The following is a 23,631-nucleotide window of genomic DNA, read 5'->3' as shown; positions in this document are numbered from 1 at the left end:
CACCACCAGGAGAAACAGGGAATAAGTGAAAAACACACAGATGTCCATTCCAGCTCTAGGAATATCTTCAGAGAGAATGACAGCAAAATCTCTGTCACATCCATGTGAGAGAATTCACATTCTCTTATCACAGGCACACCAACAACCGTTAAGTGTCCTCTAGGTAGGGCACTAACCTCAGCCTCACTGGGGTCATACTTTCCCCTTCTTAACAGCAGATGCCTTTCTCAAAGGTTATGCCACTGCCACTGGTCTGGTAGGGATCATCCCTACTGCTGTACCCCAGTTTACAAATGCTATTGCAATAGGCTTGACTCTTCAGCAGTGATGGTGCAGTTCTTCCTGAGGGACTGACTAGCTTCCTTCATGGACAAACTTATTTTTTACTGAGTAGCTTGTGTCTTCCTGGCATCATATGGCAACCAGAGCTTTCGTAGTATATGGTGACATCTAATTAGTTTTCTGAAATCTTTCACATCTAGTGTCCATAATGGGAAAAAAATCATCTGTCTTTCTGCAGCAGCTGCCATTTGTTCATGGCTCAAATCTTAAATCTTCTGAAAAATTTCCCAGTGTCACCCAGGTACCAGAACTAGAGCATCAGGCCAATTATTCTGTTTCTGAGCTGCCTGGTCTTATAAATTGAATCAGCCAGGGCCTTAAGAAAGTGATGGTTTATTAAATTTTTAAATATCTGTATCTACATCTCTATCTATACGTATATTTAAAAAAATTTATGAGACAAATTGGCATGGGCAGGTACTTTTCTTGGTTGGATTCAAGAACAAGTTTCACACTTGCAGTCTGTACCCTCTGCTTCTAGGCACACATGGTGCAGCTGCTGGACATGCTAATGCCATTTTGGTTCATCAGCTACACACATGAGAGCAAAGAATGATCCCTGGGCCAGAGCCTTCAATGCATTGTTTCTGTCAAAATCCTACAACCAGCCAGCAACAGTCTCTCCAATCTGCCACCTGGCAGAGAAGTAGGAGCAGTTCCACCACTTCACTGATCAGGACCTCCTGCCAGCTTGGCTCAGGATAATTTTAGTCGAATCCTAAGTCATGGAAGGACCAGGGCTGTACTAGGGTAATTGTTCATCCATGGTCAGTGTCTGGTCATGCTTGAGTAATTCTGTGAGAAGTGTGAGAATACAGGTACACTCCAGTTCCTGATAGCTGAAGACAAAGTAAAAACTGGATTTTTTTAGCTCTGGGAGTTCTCTAGGCGTCTCTATGATGTCTGTAGCCAGGTTACAATAAGTATCTCTTTGACCACATGTTGAGCAGCCATAGATGGCTTGTTTATTGGCTCTTCAGCATCTGTGTTTATGGGCTTGAAGAATCCAGACATGTAATAAGGGCATTAAGCTGGCCCTCCACATGGTCAGTACATGTCCATAGTTGTGGACAATTGACCTGGCAGCTTGCTTTTGAGGAAAACTGCATGTGTCTAGTGATAGAGGTATGAGGAGGAGGACAGTAAAATAGCAAGGAGTTGTTAATGCTGCTGGATGGCAAAAGCATGCCACAGGTTGACTCTTAGGAGAAGTTTGAGAGTATTTAGTTTAGGTTTGTTGGTTTATTTAGAAAGTAGGGGAGAAAGTTCTTGTGAAGTAGTCTTTGAGAGACTGATGTTGAATGGCTTTCAGTGAGGAAAGGGGCAACAGCACATAGTCCAGACACATGGCCCAGAACTACAGGGTAAGGAGCACTAATAGTCCTAATTTTTATTTTATATTTCCGTAGATTCACATTGGTACTGGTAGAACACTCTTTATATATTGCTTACTTTGAAGGGCCAGGCCATAACATGACTTTTGTTTGTGCACTTTGTCTTTTCTAATTAATCTGCCTGAAGCCCTAGTCAAGAGAGACCTTTGGGTGCATTTAATCTGAATGAATTTTGAAAGATTCCAGATGGTCCCAATAAACAGCAGTGGCCTATATCTCAGAGCTCCTTGACAGGCCTACATCAAGATTAAACTGGCCTCAGTAGGAAAGGTTGGCCTCTATGAAAATGTTTTATTTTAAAAAATATTAATCATTATTATGATGATGTTTATGATATTTATATTTATTTATTGTAAATATTGTTGGACAGCTAGTCCCTGAAATATTAGCAAGACTGAGCTGGCTTTTAAGGTGCTCCTTACGAGTTTCTTCTCTGTTTCAGAGTGCAGTTTACTTTTATTTGGCAACAAAAAAAATTAATTCTTTATGCTTGCAAGCTCAAAACTTTATTGTTATCAGCATTTTTGTGTTCCTGGGATTTTCTGTCCTTTGGGCATGGCTTATTTTATCTCATTATGTATATATATCTCTGTCCTTTTCCCCAGAGGTAAGAAGTCTCCCACCCACAGAGGCTCAATCTGCTAAACTCTCCCTAGGCAGAGGGAGCTTCCATTTCATGTTTGGGGAACAAGTACAGAGTCAAGAGGCTGTTTTGCTGGGAGGGATGAGTGGCTTGCAGTGATGTGGAGTACATGGATGACATTCCTTCAGCAGGTCTGATGAGAACCTCGCATGACCCTGCCTGCTTTGCCTTATGCTTCATGCCTCCATGGCTGGATGAAGAGTAGGAGCACCAGCAGCAGGCACTTCCATTGGGATGGTGCTTCCTAGGAATCTATCAGAACAGTGACACAGGAAAAAAATGGCATTTAGAGATCTACATACCTCTGTTTTTAGTACCTGTTGTTACACTGAGAAAAGATGCTTATCTTCAGGAGTATAATTGTTTAGTGGCTGCAAAGTTTTTTTGTTTAAAAGAAGTAGATTGAAAGATTGATCTGTTAAGTTTTGCTGTTTCACAGATAACAAGAAATGAAGACGTTTGTGTGGCAGAATTAAAGCATGTGTAATCAATGTGGATGTGTAAGAAATATCAGAATATGCTATCGAGCCTTTCTATAGCTGTTGGCTGTAAATCTTAAAATGGGAAATGGTAAAGTTAGAAACAGGTTATTAATATTTACTACAAATTACTAATCTTCATCTATAAGGAGATCTTGAATTTGCCCAATACCAATTTTTAGGCTTGCATTTTAATGCAGTGGTCTCCAAGCAATTTTGCTGTACCCCTATTAGTAAAAAAATTTTGAGTACACATCCCCAATGTATATACACACATCTATACATTTATAAATTATATACATGTACCACTGTACTAATATGTAATTATAAAACATAGACAAAAATAGGAACTAAAAAAAGGATGTGATAAAATTAAATACAATTTAAAATACTTATTTTAGTTATTAGTAGTACAAAAAATTTTTCTTCCTGCACTTGATGTTGTATATTACATAACCTCAGACTTAACACACACTTCCACAGGTTTAATATACACTAAGACACTACCTACAGGTTTACAAAAACACATTTAACACTTGCACCAGTAAGTATTCACAAAGAGATTTCCCTGGTGATTATGGCTCCCAGGCTTTGACTGGAGGAGAACTTAAGAAAGCAACAGAAGTTGATTATATTGATGCTTTTATAGCTTACTTATATTGGGGCTTACATATGTAAATAATATTTTTATTATAATATATTTACAATATAAATATGTTTTATAGCTCTGTAACTTCAATATTGACAGAAATCTTGCTTATATGTGATGATTTATGGCACTGCTTGTCCCTGTGGTCCGTTATATTGTTGTAAACAAAAAGGTGGGGACATAGCTTAAAATAACAGTTTTGTTGTAAGGACTGCAGTGAACTTCAGAATAAATTGTTTGATTTCAGTAATTTAATGATACATTGTAAAATTGTGGAAGAAAGAATTATATTTAATACAAGTATGCGCTATTACACATTTTTTAAAAATCAGCCCTCTCTTCTGTTACAGGAATATGAGGCTTTAACCAAGCAAGCAACTTGCAAACCAGATGTTTGGGTGAACCTTGCCTGTACCTACTTCTTTCTGGGGATGTACACGCAAGCAGAACAAGCAGCCTTGAAAGGTGAGATGTGTTGCTCTGTTATTGGTTTGAACACTTAAAGTAATTTCCAGAAAAGGATGCAATCAAGGATACTTTAGAGCAAAGTTTTTTGGGTTTGGGGTTTTGTTTGAGGGTTACTTAATTTTAACTTTCATTTAACGGGAGAATTATGATGCAGTTTCCTTCCTAAGAATACCTTGGGTGTGTGGAGCAGCTGGAACTAAAGGAAGCATCTGGAAAATAATTTATCTTATTAATTTCTAAATGCAAAACCCAGCATATGCCAACCAGCAACAAAAGGTTACTTTTCTTTTGACTGATTCTGTGTCCCTGAGCCAGTGCAGATGAAACAAATTAAGCCTGTGAAATCATAAAAAAATAAGCATCTGAAAGAGCTAAGCATTCTCCCTGATGAAGACAAGAGGTCTGTTTATGTAGTTTGAGTGACTTAGTAGGTGGTCTCGTTGCCTTGTAAGTCTGATGTTTGGTATCTGGTTCTTCCAGGTACAGAGTTCAATAGTCACATTATTACAATTCTACTTAAATCTGAACATGCATGGGTTCATTTAAAGAGGAGGAATGAAAATTAGATTCCAGGGCAATTTTTACTGCCTAAAAATGTTTCTGTAGTTTAATTTTGTTGCCCATCACTTTTTATGTATCTTAGTGATTTAGATTGTTTTCTATAACCATAGTATCTCAGTGCTTTTTAAGTAAAATTAGTAGTAGTGATATCCCACTCAACTTCTGACCTGCCTTCTTAGGATAAAACTCTTATTGAAGGATGGGTTTTCTCTGTTCTTTCATTAGTCTTCTTGTCTTGGACTGCAAAATAGAGTAGGAAGAAAATAGTAGTATACTTTCTTCTGCTGTGGAAGAATGTCTTCCAAAAGGATAGCTTTGGATCATTTTAAAAAAATAATTAGGTTCTCATATCCCTTTAAAATCCTCGAAAAGATCATGCTGAGCTTGAATCCCACAACTAGAAAAAAAAATGTTTTTTTTTTATTTTCAATTGTAAAAAAACCTCATGCAGAGCTTTGTGTTTTGCATTGTTCCAGAGGTGTGTAAATTTCTAATATTCACAAGTAATTTAATCTTTAATATACCACAAATTTGAGCTTTGGAGATTGCAACCTAGAACTTGAAGTTAATCTAAAAGTAAATGGGCAATAAAGCTTTGAGGTGTCACTGTGACCTAAAGCATGGGGGAAGCAAGGAGCTGCACCTGTACCAGTTGGAGCCATTGTCATCTGCTTCACATCTTGTGAGTTACAGCCATCCATTCTAGAGATGACATATACACAGCTGGCATGCACACTTATCAACTGTGAGCTGGAGGAGAGGGAAGGTTGGTGTTTGTCATGCCCCTTCAGATTAGTTAGTAAATAGAATGGTGAGTGGCAGAGCAAGGGGTGCAGTTAGTGGTACTTGGGTGCTGGAGGCAAGGGTGGGAATATTAAGAAAGCAAGAGCTGAGGGAGGGAACAGAAAATAGTGGAGTGGTCACATTAGTTCAGTTCCTGATCAATTCTTGATTTTACATAATTGTTTAAGAAGGACAGCATGCCAGTTCTTATAATGAGGTGCCAGACCTTTGTTGTAGTACTGTAATCCTGGTGATTTCTGGCTACTTAAGCTTGGTGGGGAAGCAGTCACAGCTGAGGATTTGTAATACTTGTCCTTTCTCCACTTGTAAGCTTGTAAGTGTGGTATATTCCCCTTTCAATCTTTCTTATATTGAGTTTAAAGCTTTTTATTTTTAAGTCAGATCCTCTTTTAGGTTTTTTTAACAATTTGGGATTGCATCAGTGGTGGCTGTTTGCAATATAGTGTTGACAGCTGAGGCCATATTGTCTTGTGCTCTCTTCCACACTTTTGCAAAGACCTTGAAGAAAAATAAAAATACTTCCTTTGAAGAGGAAAAGTCTTTAGAAGAACACCATTTATCTAATATTGCCTTGAATATCACTGAAAAAATGATAGGTAGTGTTAATATTAGACTCTTTACCATTGCTATTTTGGGATTATTTTGCCTGAATTCATGCTGTTTATTGCTGCAGTTATGCTAAACCCATGAAAGTAGCATACTGCTAAAACAAATTCAGGAGAACTAATTTAGTTTCAGCTATAGTTCTAAATTTCTACAGTGACAGAATATCTGTGTGAAAGGGAGTATAAATATCAGCTAGCTTTCTGGAATAGATTTTCCACACAAACATGTAAATATCCTGAAATCAAATCAAGTTCGTTCTTGCCATATACTATTGTTGCTTAAGGAAATTGTTGTTAACCATCATTCCATTAATGAGGAAAAATTAGCAGGATACATAAAATTTAGGAAACAATCATTAAAAGCCATGAGGTAATTAATGTATTCATACAGATACATAGTCCACAATCTCTTGTGGAGCAAGGTTTTATCTTTATTTTATAATAGACATGAATTGATCTCTTAGCTTGTTGTTGTTTAATTCAAACTTCATGGAATAGAGGGGATGGGGAGGTCATTAAGGACAGCCAGCACAGCTTCACCAAGGGCAAGTTCTGCCTGACCAACTTAGTGGCTTTCTATGATGGAGTGACTCCATCAGTGGGCAAGGGAAGGGCTGTTGATGTCATTTATCTGGACTTCTGTAAAGCTTTTGACACGGTTCTTCACAACATTCTTCTCTCACAATTGTATAGATAGGGATTTGATGGGTAGACTGTTAGGTGGATTAGGAATTGGTCAGACAGTCAGATCCAGAGGGTAGTAATCAATAGCTCAGAGTCCCAGTGGGCATCAGTGACCAGTGATGTCCCTCAGGGGTCTGCATTGGCACCAGAGTTATTTAATGTCTTCATTAATGACACAGATGAAGGGATCAAGTGCACCTTCAGCAGGTTTGCAAATAACACCAAGCTGAGTGGTGCTCTTCACGCACCTGAAGGATGGGATGCCAGCCATAGGGATCTGGACAGGCTTGAGAGGTCGATCTGTGAGAACCTCAAGACGTTCAGTACGACCGAGTGCAAGGTGCTGCACCTGGGGCAACCCCTGGTATCAACACCAGCTGGGGGATGAAGGGATCAAGGGCAGCCTTGCCAAGAAGGATTTGGGAGTGCAGGTGGACAAGAGGCTGGACACGACTCAGCAATGGCACTCACAGCACAGAAAGCCAATTGTATCCTGGGCTGCATCCAAAGGAGCATGGGCAGAGGATGAAGGAGGGGATTCTGCCCCTTTGCTCTGCATGGGTGAGACCCCACCTGTAGTGCTGCATCCAGCTCTGGGGTCCCCAGCACAGGAACGACATGGACCTACTGGAGCAAGTCCAGAGTAGGCCACCAAAATGATGAGAAGGATGGAGCACCTGTCCTACAAGGAAAGGCAAAGAGAATTGGATTTTTCAGCTTGGAGAAGAAAAGAGTTCAGGGAGACCTCATTGAGGCTTTCCAGTACCTAGACAGGACTGAAAAGAGAGCTGAATAAGGACCATTATTAACACAAGCATCTAGTGATAGGACAAGGAGGAATGGCTTTTATGAAATGAATGAAAGAGAGTAGGTTTAGATTAGATACAAGGAAGAAATTCTTTACTGTGAAGGTGGTTGCCCAGAGAAGTTCTATCCCTGGAAATGTTCAAAGCCAAGCTGAACAAGGCCTTGAGCAAGGTGTTTATGGCTACAGCAGGGGTTGGAATTAGAAATCTTTAAGGTCCCTTCCATCTAAGCCATTCTATGATCCTCTCAGGAAAGAATAAGACTGAATGTAAAAAGTCATATAAAAAAGAATTACTGCAAATATAACCTAAGAAGTAGAACAAAAAGGCAATAAAGAAAAAACCCTCCTTGAAGGTTTTTCATTATAATTGTATTTTACCTCCTCTTGGCTTTCTTCCAAAATCCTTTCAGGTATTTCCGGCTTCTCCTTTTCCCCTGTTGTCTGCTCACATTGCAGTTACTAATGTTCCTAGTTCTAAGGTGAAGGTAGAGTTACTTCCAAGTCAGCTACTGTTATTTTGTAGTCATCCCATAGTGAAGCTGTCAAGTGATGCTTTGCTGCCTCCTTTTGCATCTGTGTTCTCATGCATTGGCTGAACATATGTTTTCTGTGCTCTGAGTAGTCAATCTTGTCTTGAGAGAATGAGGCTTAAACTATTGATCTTGATTAAGAATATAATAATAACAACAAATTATTACTTTTTCATTATACAAACTAATACTCTTATGTTGCATTTATAGTTCTTTGCTTTGCAAAGGCCCAAGAACAGAAACTCAGCCTGGCACACTTGGACTGTGATCCTCACAACTGATCCGAGTGTTTAGAAGTCAGCATAGTGCTTTCAGAAGCTGTTGGCTTGCACTAAGAAAGAAACTAAGAACTAAAGCATAAGAACTAAAATTGTTCTTTTAAACCACAAAATGTGCACATAAGTGGGGCTACAGTTAAGTCTGTTATGAAAAACAGTCTTTTCAGGATAAATGGAATCTTAAAATTAAATTTAAGATTCATGCACAGACAGGGTTGTATTGCTGAACCATCCATTAAAGTTGGGGGTTTTTTTATCCCTTCCAATTTTTGATGGGAAAAGCTTTGTAATTACTTTTCTTCTTCACATCTCTGCATGTGTCAGATCTGAATGTGGTTTAACTAAACAGAGAACTCATTTTACAGCCTATATTGAAACAAGCAATATTGTACAAAAGCCGAACAGAGATGGGTTAGTAAGAACAATGATCTTTTCCAAACCAGTTTTTCTTATTTGTGAAATAGTGTTTTTCAGGTGTGAAATAGTTATCACCAGTGAAAATGTTCAGTTACAAGCAGGCACAGAATAGTTCCTGGGTTTTTCTTTTCTTATGATTGCATGTTCAGCTACATGATTTTCATCTGCTTTGTTGCTTGTACTCTCTGTCTTGAGAACAGTAGTTATTTTTGGTGCATTTTAGCTGAGGTTTTGAACCAACCATTTCATAAATGGAATTCCAAAGTGCACAAGTGAAAATATCACATGTTTAAACTCTAAAAGCTACTAACCTTATTTTCTTGGGTGGTTTTTTTCAGTATAGTGGAAGCTACAGCCCAGGAGTAATTAATTTGATTATCTTTAATTTACTTTGTGCTTAGTATGACTGAAATTAAATGTGTGTGTGTTGCAAGTAACTGAACATGGCTGAACTGCCATTTAAGTTTTGTAGGAATGGAAAAATTTCAGTGAATATCCTCCATAAATTTCATTCAAGAAAATTCTGAACAGTTGAGTTGTTCAAATGGGTGTAAATGTAAACCTCACTGCTGGCCCATGTTTTTTTTTAACATTTTTCCCATTCCCTTTCATTTTCCCGCTCCACCAGTGAAGCTTTGGTTTTGAGACACAGGGGGCTTCATTCAGCTACTGTGTTCAGATGAGCAGAGTGTTGTTTCTCAGGGACAAGGAGAATAAGGTTTCCTCTGGTTGTATTTTCTGCTATCAGGATGGAGCCTTCTAAGCCCTGCTCCATTGCTACCAGCTCCTGCTAGGTGTGTTTAACATGTGTTCTGTGCCTGTCGATGTGTGAAGGGCTGCTATAGAATATGCATTATGTGCTAGATGGGATTTGTTAATGCTGGATGCATGACCAGCAGTGCCTTGCACTCTTATGAGAGGGGACAAATTCCAGATTGTCCGTGACTCTATTTCATCATCTTTTTACTGCCTGGGACAGCAATATGGAACCCACAAAGATCTGAGCTGCCATTTCTAGTAAGTTTGACATTTTGTTTAATAACTAGTGAAGACGTCTTCAACCATGTCTTCATTCTTACTGTAATTGCTTATTATATTTTAAAAAATACTTCAGTAGGTGCAATATCAGTGTTAGCACATAAAAATATACAGAACACTTTTAAGATCTATGACAGCTATGATGCAAGTGCCTGGAAAAAGAGCACTGATCACAACAAAAATTCTGGCAAAGGAAGATCAATGCTTTTCCTAGGTGTAAAGAGATAAATCTCACCCAGCTACTTCAATGCTTGAGTACAAGGCCAATACTAGACCTGAAGCAGGGTCCAGTTTGTTGCCATGCAGCATTATCATCATATACGTTATGATCCCAAGATTTCTTAGTACTGATTAAAAAAAAAAAAAAAAGAGTCATTGTACATTGAAAAAGTACAATGTCATCTACATTGAAAAAGTAGAACAAGAAAAGGAGATTGTGCTTCCTTGTAGTATTAATATATCAGTGACAATGAAATTCAGTAGCAGTAGAGAATAATAAAAAGCAAACTAATGTCCTTTAAATGTCCCTTAAAAATCATTGTCTCTGATGAGGCAGTTGTATCACTTTCTGCTCCAGTGATTGACAGCGTCTTTATCCAATATTCATGACCCCATTCTTTCTGAAAACTAATCTGACCTTGTTCATATGTTGCCTTGTCTTCCTTAAAGAATGCATTTGACACTGAGAGAAAAGAAACTGCTGATGTTGAATGTTTCCATATTTCTGCTTCTATATTGACAGGGCTGTATTTGCGTGGGATTTTAAGCAATTTATTTTAAAGAATATCAGATAGCTAGTATCATATAATACCTTATGAAGCAGGACACTTTTCCACCCTACATATATCCATGCACACCATCAAAACTCAGATTTCATCTTTCGCCTGTTTTTAAGTGTTAAATAATGTGGGCTAATGTTCCAGCTTTTGCCAAGAAGTAAATAACAATTTTGATGTCAGATCAGATGCCAGGTTTGCAAGGGTAGCCTGCACTCACTGGTTGACCAATGAAACAAAAATTCCTTGGTTTAGATTCTTGAAGTATTGCTTGCAAGTCATGATTTTCACGGTGAAATTAATGCTAAAACACACTCAAAAGGGGAAAAAAAAAAAGGAAAACCTACTCAAAAAAGGAACATTGGTGTCTTTACCCATGGTTCTGTGATTATACAATATGTTATTTTCAGTATAAATCCCACAATATGTCCTGCTTGTATTTTTGGAGTCTTTGATGACCAAATGTTTTGAGTTGTGAAGGATGGTTGTGGTTGAAGCTTCTCACAAAAGCACATGTAGGGTCCATGTGCAGCCCTTCTAAACTTTGATATAGAAACCTATCAATTAATGCTGGGGAACATGTAAGAGTAAAGAGCATGCATTTAAATTAAGGTACTGTTCACTTTCTAACTCGCTGGATGAAATATACATACTATCATGTCAGTTATACTGCTACAGCTGCCTATGCAGTATTTACTGTGAACTAGAAATTTTCTGTTATTTAATAAATAGCCTAATTCCCACAAATATCCTAGGCTGAAGACAATTTAGCTCCTCAGCTTGATGCTCTGTTAGAACTATCTTACAAGATGTTGTGGTCTTGTGAGAGTGCTTTCATACCACCTTTGTATTTTGGTCTTCTATTCTAGTAGTTCATTAAAAATACAATTAACTGTCCTAATTTTTCTAGAAACACAGTTGAATAACACAGCTTGCTAAGGAAAAAAGGGAAGAAATAGTTGCTGTACTTATAGAAGTAGGTGGGCTGCCTTGTGCTGGCAATTTTATCAGAATGGCCTGGGTTTTGGCACTGTCCACTGTGTTACAAAGTTTATATAGAGAAAGAATAAGAAACCTGGAAATCTCTCCCTAAATTGCTTAAAAAATAAATTCCATCTTCAGGGGGTGGTGGGGAAGAGGGATTGGTGGTTTGAGCCCTCTTTTATGGTTTAGGATGTCAGAAGAATTACAGCCTTGTGTTACAGGCTATTGCTGTGCTAACTCTGCACTTTTGTGGCCTTATAAACACAGTAAGTAATTCTGCTTTTTGTAAAGATTCCATGTACATCCCTTCTGTGGAACATGCTTTGCCAGCTGGTTGGTCTGAGCAAGAATGAGAGTGCTCATTAGGCTAGGAAAAGTACAGGAAACAACGGAAGGCTTTTTGGAAGATTGCTTGCAAAAGAAATGAATAGCTCTGTTTGACCAGGACATGTGTAGCTCTTGGTGAAGCAAAAAGCTGTAGTGACTTAAAACTCTGCAGTTTACAATTTGTGTCATATGGAGTGAAATCAATGGAATTCCTAATCCTGCTGGAGCAAGAAATTTCATTCACTTTACTGGCTCTAGTAAGAAAATATCCCTCTTCAATCTCTTGCCATATCTTAGTTTGAATCTTACCTGCTCTGTCCCTAGAATTCTTTTGTGTGCCTTTCATTCCTAAGGACAGAAGAAATATTAGAGGTATCATGTAATGTGCGTACCTAACAAAATGGTAGCAGCACTGGGTTTTTCAATACACTAGAAGTTATTGAGATTCCTGGAATTATAAATCAAAACTTACTTCAAATGTGGCACATATAAAAGGAGCCTTGAGTTTATCTGTTGCTGCTTTTTATTTTGAAAAAGTGTCACAAAAAAACCCCCAGAGAATGATTGAGAAATCGCTGTAGGGAAACAATAATGCAATTCATAGAAGTTTTAAGGCTTATTGAAGGTAGAGGCCAATAAAAAATTTTTTTCAACAGGGATTTAAAAAGAAATAGTCAGGGAATAAAGATAGGAATGAGGAAGACCTCTAAACCACTCTAAAATTGGTAGAACCTCCCCCAAAGTATGATCTGCAAAGGACTCTCAGTGAAGATCTGTACTTGGGCTAGTTAATGAAAGAGTAGGGGTGCATTCATATCTATTGAGAAAGAAAGTTAAAAATATAAAGAGATACCCTGCGAGTAGTTCATTATAATAATACTTACTGAATTTCCCTTTCAGCACCTAAGAGTGGTCTCCAGAACCGTTTACTCTTTCACCTGGCACATAAGGTATGATGTCTTTCCTTCACTCCTGCTTTGTTTGTTTTCTTTTCAATTTACTAATGTGTAATTTATGCTGGCAGCCTGGCAGAATAATTAAAATGCATGTGGTGGCAGAACAACAAACATCTTTCATAACCACCCTACTGTATTAAAATGTGGAGGAGAAAGCAAGTATGAAAACATGATCTCAGCATGTTTCTAAGGAAAGTACTACCAGTACACTTCACATAAGTCATACAATAGAAATGTAGTGATATTTTTGATCATGAGGAGCCTGAAACCTTAATAGAATCAGAAATGTAGAAGCCACTATTTTACTTTTTTTTTCTAAATGTACCAAGTTTTCCTAACTTGCAGCTTTCTTGTATGTAGCAATTTGACCAAAACAGTTTATGTGCTGTTACTGGTCCTGGTTCAGTATCCAGGAAATCATATTGTTAATAGCATGAAATTTAATTTAATTTCAGCAACAATTAAGTGCTTATTTCACTTACTACACATAGCTATCTTCCCTTAAATGAGCTTTTGTACCATCCTGTACCAGAATACATAAGAAGCATTCTGCTACTAATGCTACTGACTTAAAAGGAAGTATAAATCTTCAATGTTAGCTTTGATGTCAGATTCTCTTTACTTAGATATCTGTTAGTTTTAAGAGAGAAATCTTAAAGCCTTTTTTTCAGTGGCATTGGCACTTACAGACATCTGTGATGAACTGGGAAATATGCAACTTCTCTTTATCTAGTTAGTTGCTGGAAATAAACGGTTTTACCAAAGCTATGAAGCCCAATGCCTTTAGTTCTGTTAAGCAACTTATCTTGCCTTTAACTTTGTGATTGGCTCAAAGAGGGAGGAGAAGAATTTGAAGAAAACTAGCAGATAGGTGGAAAAAGAAATATATAATATTACAAATTGTGTCTAAGAGAAATTCATAATTACTGTTGAATCAGCAAAACCAGCAAAGGGAAGCAGTGGAATAAGTGATTTGAGCAGACCGATTGGTAAATAGCCTCAACCTCACTATTGTAATACAAATATAATGGGCACGTTTAACTCTGTTCCTTTTTTTTAGCTTTCTGTGTGTGTGTTATATGTGCTATTCAGCAATGCTTTTAAAAATAATTATTTACTTAAAGAAACTAGAAATTGGAGGCTGGTGACAGTGAACTTGTTAATGCTGTTAAGAAGACTAGTAAAATTAGGGCTTGTGTGTTTGCAAGTCTTGTGTTTTTCTGCTATGCATGAGACATTAGATTTGGATCTACAAACAGCAAAATTTTTGCTGGCTTAAATAATTACAATGAAATTTTGTGTTGCGAAATTTTGTTTATGAAATAATTAATTCCGCTCTTTCCCTCTTATCCATCAAAGCACATGACATGTAATTATATCTAAATCACACCTTAAAGGAAAATGTGTGCTTAGTTTTAGCCTAACATTTATTCAGTTTGAACTCATCTGCTTCTTTATGTTTGTCTTTCTCTACTGGTCAAATTAACTTTAAAGTAACAGCAGTTTTCCAGATATTTAATGGTGTTTACCAGCAAGGGCAAAACTAACCTGTTTAATTAAAAAGCTTTTTTTGTTGAACTCTTCTGAGAATGTGTCCCACTCTTCTTAGTTCAGTGATGAAAAGAAACTGATGAGCTCTCACCAGAACCTGCAGGATGTTACAGAAGATCAGCTTAGCCTGGCATCCATCCACTACATGCGGTCCCACTACCAAGAAGCCATTGATATCTACAAGCGCATTCTGCTGGACAATCGGTGCGCATCTCTAATCCCTATTGAAGCATCTGTGTTATTGGTGGTATTTAAATTCCAAATGGTTGCTTGGTTTCTGAAAGTAGACATTTCCACAACTGCTATGTCCCTTTCTCATCACAGCATGTGCACCAGTTGCAGCTCCTTAATTTTATTCATTCAAAGTATCATTGAAAACCCCACATTTAAAAAGAAGTCAGCTCTCTCTTGTTTTCTTTTTGTGAAATTGTTGGTTAATTCATTCTGATATCTTTTTTATTTTGTTACTTTTTTCTTCTGAAATGATATATGGTTATGTACCTGCTTTGTTTTTATTTTTTCCCCTCTGATGGCCAATCTTGGGACTTGAATTATTGACTTCTTCACATCTTAGCCTTTCTTAGAAGGGTTCGGTTCTTGAGTTTTATGTAGAGTTCCTTGGATTCCTTTAAGTCTGAAGTTCTTTCCTTCTCTATTTATCTTCTGTGATACTTGTTGATGGGTTTTTCTGTCATGTTCTGCAAATTTTTAGTTCAGAATTTAACAAGGAACAAATTCAATTCCTAAGTGGCTGGAAGTATTTTTAAGAAAATAGAAACTGCTGTCCCAGAATACTGCTATATTTTGATCTATCTCCTTTTGAATGTTTCAGAGAAATCCATCATAATGCATGTATCATGTCATGCTTGGGAAAGACATTTTAACCTCCAAGTCCTGCAGAAATAATCACTAAAAGCTAAATGAGTAACCTTCATAACAATTATCCTTTTCCTTAGAGTTTTCACAAATGCTTGTCTTTTTTCTGTCCAGTTCTTCTGGCTTGACTGCTTGTAATGACAAGGATTTTTTGAAATAATTGTACTTGGTACAAACTTTTATGTGCACATTAAATGTCTTTGAGTATATTGCTTAGAAAATCATGTTCTGCCAGGCCAATTATGATGCTCATGGTCTGCACGTTTCCTTGGTGTGAAGTTGCCACTGAGTTTCCCAGACTTGCAAACCAAAAGTTTTGTTGATAATTTTTAAAAGCTGCAGTAGCTGCTGTGGAAAAAATACTGTGAATGTGTCCTAGCTGACAAACTAGAGAAGCCCTAAGCATTTCTCAGAAGCCCCAGTTTTGATGTGTTTGTAAAATATGTATAGTTGTGAAAGCTTTCTTTTTATTTACTGATTTTAATGTGCTGTAGTGGGGAAATGTTAAACTATCTGGTGGGATTTAAAGGTTCTCTTTAATCCTCTTTCCTGCAGGGAATACCTGGCTCTGAATGTATATGTGGCCCTGTGCTATTACAAACTGGATTACTATGATGTCTCACAGGAAGTGCTAGCTGTTTATCTTCAGCAAGTTCCTGACAGCACCATTGCTCTTAACCTTAAGGCTTGTAACCATTTCCGACTTTACAATGGAAAGGCTGCAGAGGTATCTATTGGACAGTCCTTCAAGTCATCTTTATTTTAGTTTAAGATTCCATACATGTTTCTTTTCCTTTGTATTAATCAGTAATGTTGATAATGGTCTTTACCATGTCACTCTGTTCTTATAGGAATGTCACCTATTTCAGTTTCCCTGACATTAACCCATCTGTCCACATATGTGCCCAGTGGTCTTACCATTTTCCCAGTACCCTTTTGTATTACCCAATTGCTAAAATAACTAGATAGAAGTGGAAAGGCAAAATCTTCTAGTCATCCAACACCAATGGAGATTTTTTGGTGTCAGCTTTGAAGCTCATTTGAAGCTCCACTTAGGCTTCTGTGCTTTTTTGGTTTTATGTTAAAATTTTGGAATGTATGTAATTCCAGGCAGAGCTCAAAAACTTGACAGACAGTGCCTCATCATCTTTTGAGTTTGGCAAGGAGCTCATTAAGCACAATCTGGTAAGTAATGCATTTCTGGGATTTAATATGAACTGCACTCACTTGTAGAGCTTTTCATGATGATTAATAAATTGGAATATTTTGAAAAATTGCAGATTTGATTGAGTCTCTGCTGCCATATAAGTCCCATTCCAGGAATCCTACCAGTATAATGAATGTGCTATCAAGTGTATTTACTTTTTTCCTGGAATTTCTCCCTGACAGTTTGAGACTGTGTCAAGAAAATAATAATACTACTGTTGCTTTTAGTCTTGAAGGCATAATAAAATAATGTATATTGTGTAAGAGTACCTATAATAAAGACACTGTAGAAACAAGTCAGGATGACCCTGAACTCTATTTAGTACCAGAACAATTTGACTGGAATGAAGATAGCTCATGAAAATAGCCTTCATCCCAAAAGTACTAAGGAGGGAGTTCTAGGAAAAAAGATTCTTGTAAAAGCAAAATACTTTTGTGTTCTGCAGTAAAAGAGTCACTAAGAGTAACTAATGGTTAATTTTCCTTTCAGTGGTATTATTTTGCTGAACAACTGGTAACAGTAGATTGCTCATCTTTAATGACAGGCAGTTACTTGCCTTGTCATTTTTCAAGAGCAGTCATCACAAGCTAACATTTCTTTCTCCAAGAGTTAAAACTGCTTTCAAACTGGACTTTTTTAAGTTAGTGTTGTTTATTTTGTATGTTGGTATTTTTTTTAGTGCTTTATTGAATAAGTACATTAGATCTTGTTGGAGGAACTGTCATGTGAAACTGGAGTATAACCAACTGCTCCTGATCATTTTAGGACCCTGTGTCACTCAATCCTGTGTCAATAAATGTGGAGTTGTTAGCCTAATTTTTTCATATGAAAACATCATAAGCAGTTTATAGTTTTGTATGTGTTCCCTTCACTCAGACTATGTTATTCTTTTAAATCTTTGATATATAATGTATCACTCTTTTGAGCTGCTAAAAGCTGAAATAAGTTAATCTTTACGTATGGATTAAATACTTATATTCTTCAGAGTAAAGATTGTCACACTGTGTAATTCTACAGCTATATAAAAGCAGGAACTAAACTAATGCCAGAGCCACTGACCTTTTACTACTGTTTATGCAAGAATTTAAGGATTAATTTCCTTGAATTAACTTATCATAGAGGAGATTCTGATACATGATTATCAATATTGTGCTTTTCTCTTCAGGTGGTTTTCCGAGGAGGAGAAGGGGCTTTGCAAGTCCTGCCTCCTCTGGTTGATGTTATTCCTGAGGCAAGACTGAATCTTGTGATTTACTATCTCCAGCAAGGTAAATACACCTTCCTCTGGCTCTTTCATATATTCAGTCATGACATTAATTCATCTTATCTCAACTTATTCAATGTTTGTTTTTTTTTCTTTGCAGTAAAACGTAATTTATTTCACTTCCCTTCCAATTTATTTTCACTCTGTAAAATAGCAAAGTAAAAGTTCCCATGGTTTGCAGAGAAGGCTTTAATACTGTGCACTCCAAAAAAGCCTACTTCAGCAGAGTATTGGAGTTTTTGGGTTGCAGGAGATGGCTTTGGGGATGGTAGTGTTTATTTGTTTCTAGTGAGGGGACCTCTCCTCTGCCTGAATATGTGAGAATGGTAGGCATATGTCCTGTAAAGGCAAGGACAACCATTTCTGTAAATACAGCACAAACAAAATACGAACCAAAGTGACTGTGAACAAGATATTTCATTAAAATCTACTTTACAATTCCTAAAGAATGCAAGTAGGTAGCCAGAATCAGTTGGTAAGGATTTTCTGCTTGTATCTCTCCTGTGTTTGCCAGCTTCTTTGAATTATATCTGAGCTTTTCAGAGCTATACCTATTCTCCCATTGTGTTCTTTTATTCAACAGTGGGTTGACCAGCTGTGTGATTCAAGGCAGGTCCAATTAGATAAAGCTTTGTCCAGACAAGCATCCAGTTAGAACTTCCTTTGTTCTACCTTGAGTCCACTGCCTTTCTCTCACTCTTTGGAACCTGTTTACATCTATTCTATATCCTCTTATCAGTTAATTGTAGACAGTGGAAATATCTCCCCTGAGATCCTTTCTTCTGAAGGCTAAAAAAACTCAGTTTTCTCAGTTTCTCCTCAGCCCTCTTCCTGCCATGGGAGCCCTCAGGTGGGCTCACTCCAGTGTTTCAAAGTCTGTGTGGATTGTCAGATCCTAAACCTGGACACAGTACTCATGTGTAACCTCACAAGTGCCAAATAAAGAATTCCTTCCCTTGCTGTGATGGCTCCATTCATGCTAATATGATCCAGTGTGCCTCCTTTGCTGCAAGGCTGCACTGTCTGCCAGACTGCTTTTTAGCCAGTTCACCTGCTCAGGCATGTTTCAAACCAAGCAAGATGCAAGGCTTGCATTTTGCCTCCACTGAACTTCATCAGATTTCTTTCAGCCCATTTTTTCAGCCTACTGAGCTGCTTCTCCATATCTGGGAGCGTTCTTCACAATCTTTCATCATTTGCAGGCTTGCTTAGAGTACTCTATGCTATCATCTGGATCACTAATAAAAATCAGTTATTCAACAGTATCAGTCGCTGGGGGCTTTGATTAGTGATGAGCCACCTGTTGGATTTTGTACAACTGGTCACTGTTCTTAGGTAGTCCAGCCAGTTTTCCATCCCCTTATATAAAGTTTTACTTAGCCAGTCCTATCTTTCAAGTTTGTAGGAGGGATCATTTCAAAGACATTGCTAAAGTCAAGGTATACAGCATCAACCTTTATCTCCTTATTCACACAACCAGTCACACCTTGAGAACATTTTGGCATTGGTAAATCCATGTCTGCTGTACCCAGCCACCTTTCTGTCCAGTATTATTGTTACCAGTGTCACTTATAGGCAATATTAGTACTATTACCAATTATCTTGCACAGCAATATTGTTGATAATAACTTATGTGTCAAATTAAGTTCTATTTACATGGAAACAAAGTGCATCTCATGCATCAGTTAAAAATCAGTCTTGTTCACTCATATGCTGTTAACCTTGCAGTAATTTTCATTAGTTAGGTTCTTTTCTTTACTGTGATATACAAATGACACGTGTACTGACAAAGATCAAGGGGAATTTGGACTAAAACCTCTTCTTTGGTTTGGCTAAGTTTCCATTTTTAAGTCTTGCTAGGGTAGCAACTTTCTTAGGAAAGTGAGACATCCTTACTTCTGATGACTACAGCTGTCTCTCCAAAACTGAAAAGGTTTCTGATAAACGTAGGGTTGTGCTGATGATATATGCTCTGAACTGGAATGACTGAAGCACGAAAATGCATCCTGTTTTTTCAACTCTTCAGCATAGTGACTTCTAACAGAGTTTGAGGTCAGCTGGTATCCTGGTGTAATCTGCTGCCGTGAGATTTGCTAGTCGCTTCTGTTGGAGCCTGAAGAGCATAGTTCTGTGTTGATAGTCTACACTGGATTAATAAAAATAAGGGTTACTGTCTCTTTTTTTTGTTTGGTGTTTTTTTGTTTTTTGTTTTTTTGTTTGTTTTTTTGTTTTTTGTGGTGGTGGTCTGAGCTAGCCAAAAATGTATTAAAAAAAAAAAGGGAAAAAATAAAAGCAAAGGTAATGCTGCCTTACTATGTGAACTGTTCAAGGGAGTCAAGGGAGTAGATAAGAAAGCAGAGGTTATGGATGGGAGCCTGGCAGCTCCAGTGCATATTGCCTTAAATGGCTGCATGGATCCTATGTTCTAGTGAAAAAAAAATTTGTTTGATAAGGCTTATTTGTATGGGCAGTTGGTGTAATGCTGTATTAACAAAATTTTGCCAGTAGCAGAGGATCTTCACTAGGTTGATTTTCAGAGCCAACCATAGTGCCAACATATTTTTTAATTCAGGGAAAGTTTATGATCTATTCAGTTTATATAATTCTTGTGTGGAAATGAAGTAATTTATGGATTTTAAACTTCACATTTAAACTTCAATACTAGTAGTGCTTTTTCCTTTTTAATTAGGATCTGCTGGACAGATGCTGATATATTACTAAGGAAAAGATGAAGTTTTCCTACAGCATCATGTTACCTATTCTCTTTGTGGGCTAAATAAATATGAGAAAACAAAATAGAGGAAGATGATGGATTTATTATTTATTATTTCATAACCTTGTGCTGTTGAGAAGGCAGCCACTGCATTATGAACAAAGGGACCAAACCATCTCTGCTAGGAAAACTGTAGTAATAAAGCAGATATTACTCACTGTGGTTTTTATTTGAGTTCTAGAAAATTATCACCATTGTGATAGAAATGCACAATGATTTATCATTACCTTTCTCCTCCTGTCTAAGTGGTTTATTTCTTAGTCTATGACTATTAGGGACTGTTGTAGATGATGAGTGACTTGTTCTAATACAGTGTGCTATGGGTTGTCATGCACTCTAATGTCTGGCATTTCAGATGATGTGCAGGAGGCTTATAACCTGATTAAGGACCTGGAACCTACAGCTCCACAGGTAATTGGAAAATGATGTCATGACACATAAAGACAGAGGTTATAAACTAATATGAAATCTGCCACATACAAAACTGGTGTCCTGAGGACAGCTTGCCCCATTTCCACTCTTAAAACTCTTGTGTTTTCAGCCCTTCATTAACAATAAATTTAATGTGCATGCATAAAGTAGTATATAGGTGCCTATATGAGTACTTTGGCCTGTTTATTACTGTAGCACCTGGGTTTAGCTAAGAATACAGCTCTGTTGTGCGCAGCCTTGATTTTGGGAAATGGACCATTACTGCATAGGTAAAAGCCCCCTTACAACTATAGCTGGTTGTCTGCCTGGTGTGGCTTTCATCCCTCAGATTTGCTAGCTCAGATGCTCATATAGGTTGTCCTGAAGCCATTTCAATTAAAATGAGCTAGATTAGATGAAACAGTTTTAATAAATGGTATTTTCTAATCCCATCACACTTTGGCTGCCATGAGTGAAAGCTACAGTGTCCCTTGGCTGCTACTGTAATTTTCTTCTGTGGCTGTTCCAGCATCTTTAGTCTCTGATTTATTCCTCTTTGCTGTTTATTTTCCAAAGGTCACAAAGCTGGGCATAAAAGGGACCTTTCATGAGTCTATGTAAGGAATTAGATGGAGGGGGGGGGGGAAGGAGGGAGGGAAGGAAAAGGAAAACCTCAAAAACACAGATCTGGTGATTCTGTGCTGAGGAGTGAGGAGTGTCTTCTGATGTCGCTTTACACTTCTTGCACTTTTCAGTATAGCAAAACTTACTTGAATGGTTTTCTGCAGCTATTGTTCCTATTGTAGGATATTGTCCCAATATACTTGGCTTTTAACTCTCGATCATATTTTGAAATGAGAATCTTTGTGCTTTTTTTTTTTTCCCATTTCTCACTCACACTTTTAAAGAACTCCCTGCTAACACTTGCAAAACTACTCATAAAACCTACTTGAGTACTTCTCAAATTTCTTCTTTGTCACGATGCCTGTAGATAATAATTTGGCATCTCTAAGGCAGTTGGTGTCCTAAAATGATTTCTTACTATCCTGGGTAGTACTCTCAGAATATTTCTTTACATTCTCTCATTGGTCTCTTGGTCTCTTGAAAGATGTCTCTTCTTCTGTGTTTACCTCTGTAACAGGGTCATCCTGGTTTATCAGGAGTACATACTAAAACAGATTTATAGATATAACTCTTAATTATAAGATTTGGGTAGGACAAAAGAGTCTGTTACACACTGAGAAAAATTTGTTCAGAGAAGAATTAAACTATAGTTGTTTCTCCTACTAGAGGTTACAGGGTACTCAACTTCTGTTCCTAATTTCACTGGAGTAACATGGCCACAGAGCACAAACCTCTTAACATATTTGCCCTGATGAGAAACACTATGAATTTTGCAGCAAGGATGTCAGTGGTTATGGTTAACCAATGTGCATATTTGAAAGGGGATCTGTGCTTTAGTATAACAATTATGCACTTCTTGGTGATATGATGATGAAGAGGGCATGAAAGGATGGTACCATGTTCCTCCTGGTGCATTGTCTTTGACCATATGACTTACCAAAAAACACAGTACCCCTTTGCATCTAACATTTAGTAGAAGGGACTACCTAGCAAATAGAATGTATTTTGGGGGACTAAATTAGTACAGTGCTTAAGCAATACCACACTAACCAGCTGCCTACCAAACCCAGTTGTGATAGAGTTGAATTAATGAAGAATAATGCACACGGAGGCTTTTATGTGTCTTCTGAAATCTTCACCATGTCTTCTCTGATCCCTTTAACTTTTTTTTTTCCAGGAGTACATCCTCAAAGGGGTGGTAAATGCAGCACTTGGACAAGAAATGGGCTCCGTGAGTAAAGCCCATGAGGTTCTCCAGCTTCTCCAACAACACAATGTGAACAGATCTGTAGAAACTGGAATGGAGTGAAAGAGGCAGTAATTTCTTATTTAGATTGCAGGATCTCTGAGTGTCTTAACCTCCTGTACAGTAATCAATCCAGAATGAGTGAAATGCAAATTTCTGTTGTGTGCTGGTCTTAATAGTAGATCAAGATGAATTTGATTTCTCTATTCTATTTCCAAAACCCCCGTTTGCTTTGTATGGTGTTCTTCTTTATCTAGACACATAGAATGGCACATTTGCCTTTTCTCTTTTTGCTTCAGCCCTGGTTTATTTGTTAGTTGCTCCCTAAGTGTTCCTCAGACCGTATTTTCACTGTGTATTGTAGCATCAACCCTGTAACTCATCTTGGATTTCTTTTTTATTCTTCTTCCAGAGAGATCATCTGAAAATTGCTCAACAGTTCTTCCAGTTGGTGGGGGAATCAGCCAGTGAATGTGGTATGTTTGAAATGTTCTTTTGCCATTAAGTAAGCAATCTTAAAATAGCCAAGTATATACCATCATATCTGTGTCTAACTGCTGACTGTTAGCAGGAATATTGCTAGGCTTTTGTTTCTATAGGATGAGTTTCAAAAGAACTAAAACAAATTTGAAAGTTTAAATTAGAAGTCTCAATTCCAAACCTTACTGTATGACTTCCTCTGGAGAAGAGGCTGTACTGCAAACTGCAAGTCTTTGTGAGAGACTCTGTGGCAGCTTGCCTTTGCCTAATAATCCCATTAGAGAAACAGAAGAAACCAGCCTAATTAATTAGATGAAGTGAGCAGCTGAAACCTCACAGGCAGAGATACATAGGTACAAATCTAGGACCACTAATGAAAGCCTGTTGAGTACATAGAGTCCTAGCATGGAGTGTGCTCTGAAACTGAGGGTCATAAAGATGTAAAGAGGACTTTGG

At 37.6% G+C, this 23,631-nt stretch overlaps 1 protein-coding gene across 12 annotated transcripts in view; it reads left to right on the top strand.

Annotated features, from left to right (window-relative positions):
• The window catches only part of IFT56 (intraflagellar transport 56), a 66,547-nt gene that overhangs the window by 3,259 nt on the left and 39,657 nt on the right, over positions 1 to 23,631 (top strand). For 9 of the 12 annotated variants that reach the window (XM_071423070.1, XM_071423067.1, XM_071423068.1 and 6 more), the window contains exons 4-12: positions 3,858 to 3,972; positions 12,688 to 12,737; positions 14,353 to 14,498; positions 15,726 to 15,897; positions 16,281 to 16,355; positions 17,543 to 17,645; positions 20,770 to 20,825; positions 22,627 to 22,680; positions 23,108 to 23,171. In XM_071423070.1, the coding sequence (XP_071279171.1) occupies positions 3,858 to 3,972; positions 12,688 to 12,737; positions 14,353 to 14,498; positions 15,726 to 15,897; positions 16,281 to 16,355; positions 17,543 to 17,645; positions 20,770 to 20,825; positions 22,627 to 22,680; positions 23,108 to 23,171 (835 nt within the window). The remainder of the gene's footprint in view (positions 1 to 3,857; positions 3,973 to 12,687; positions 12,738 to 14,352; positions 14,499 to 15,725; positions 15,898 to 16,280; positions 16,356 to 17,542; positions 17,646 to 20,769; positions 20,826 to 22,626; positions 22,681 to 23,107; positions 23,172 to 23,631) is intronic. The other 3 variants (XR_011678557.1, XM_071423076.1, XM_071423075.1) reach the window with 1 other exon arrangement.

Source organism: Agelaius tricolor, unplaced genomic scaffold (genome assembly GCF_023055355.1).
Source record: "Agelaius tricolor isolate 1412-34295 unplaced genomic scaffold, bAgeTri1.0.p SCAF_3, whole genome shotgun sequence".
Taxonomy (NCBI): Eukaryota; Metazoa; Chordata; class Aves; order Passeriformes; family Icteridae; genus Agelaius; species Agelaius tricolor.
This window is presented reverse-complemented; position numbering and strand designations above follow the sequence as displayed.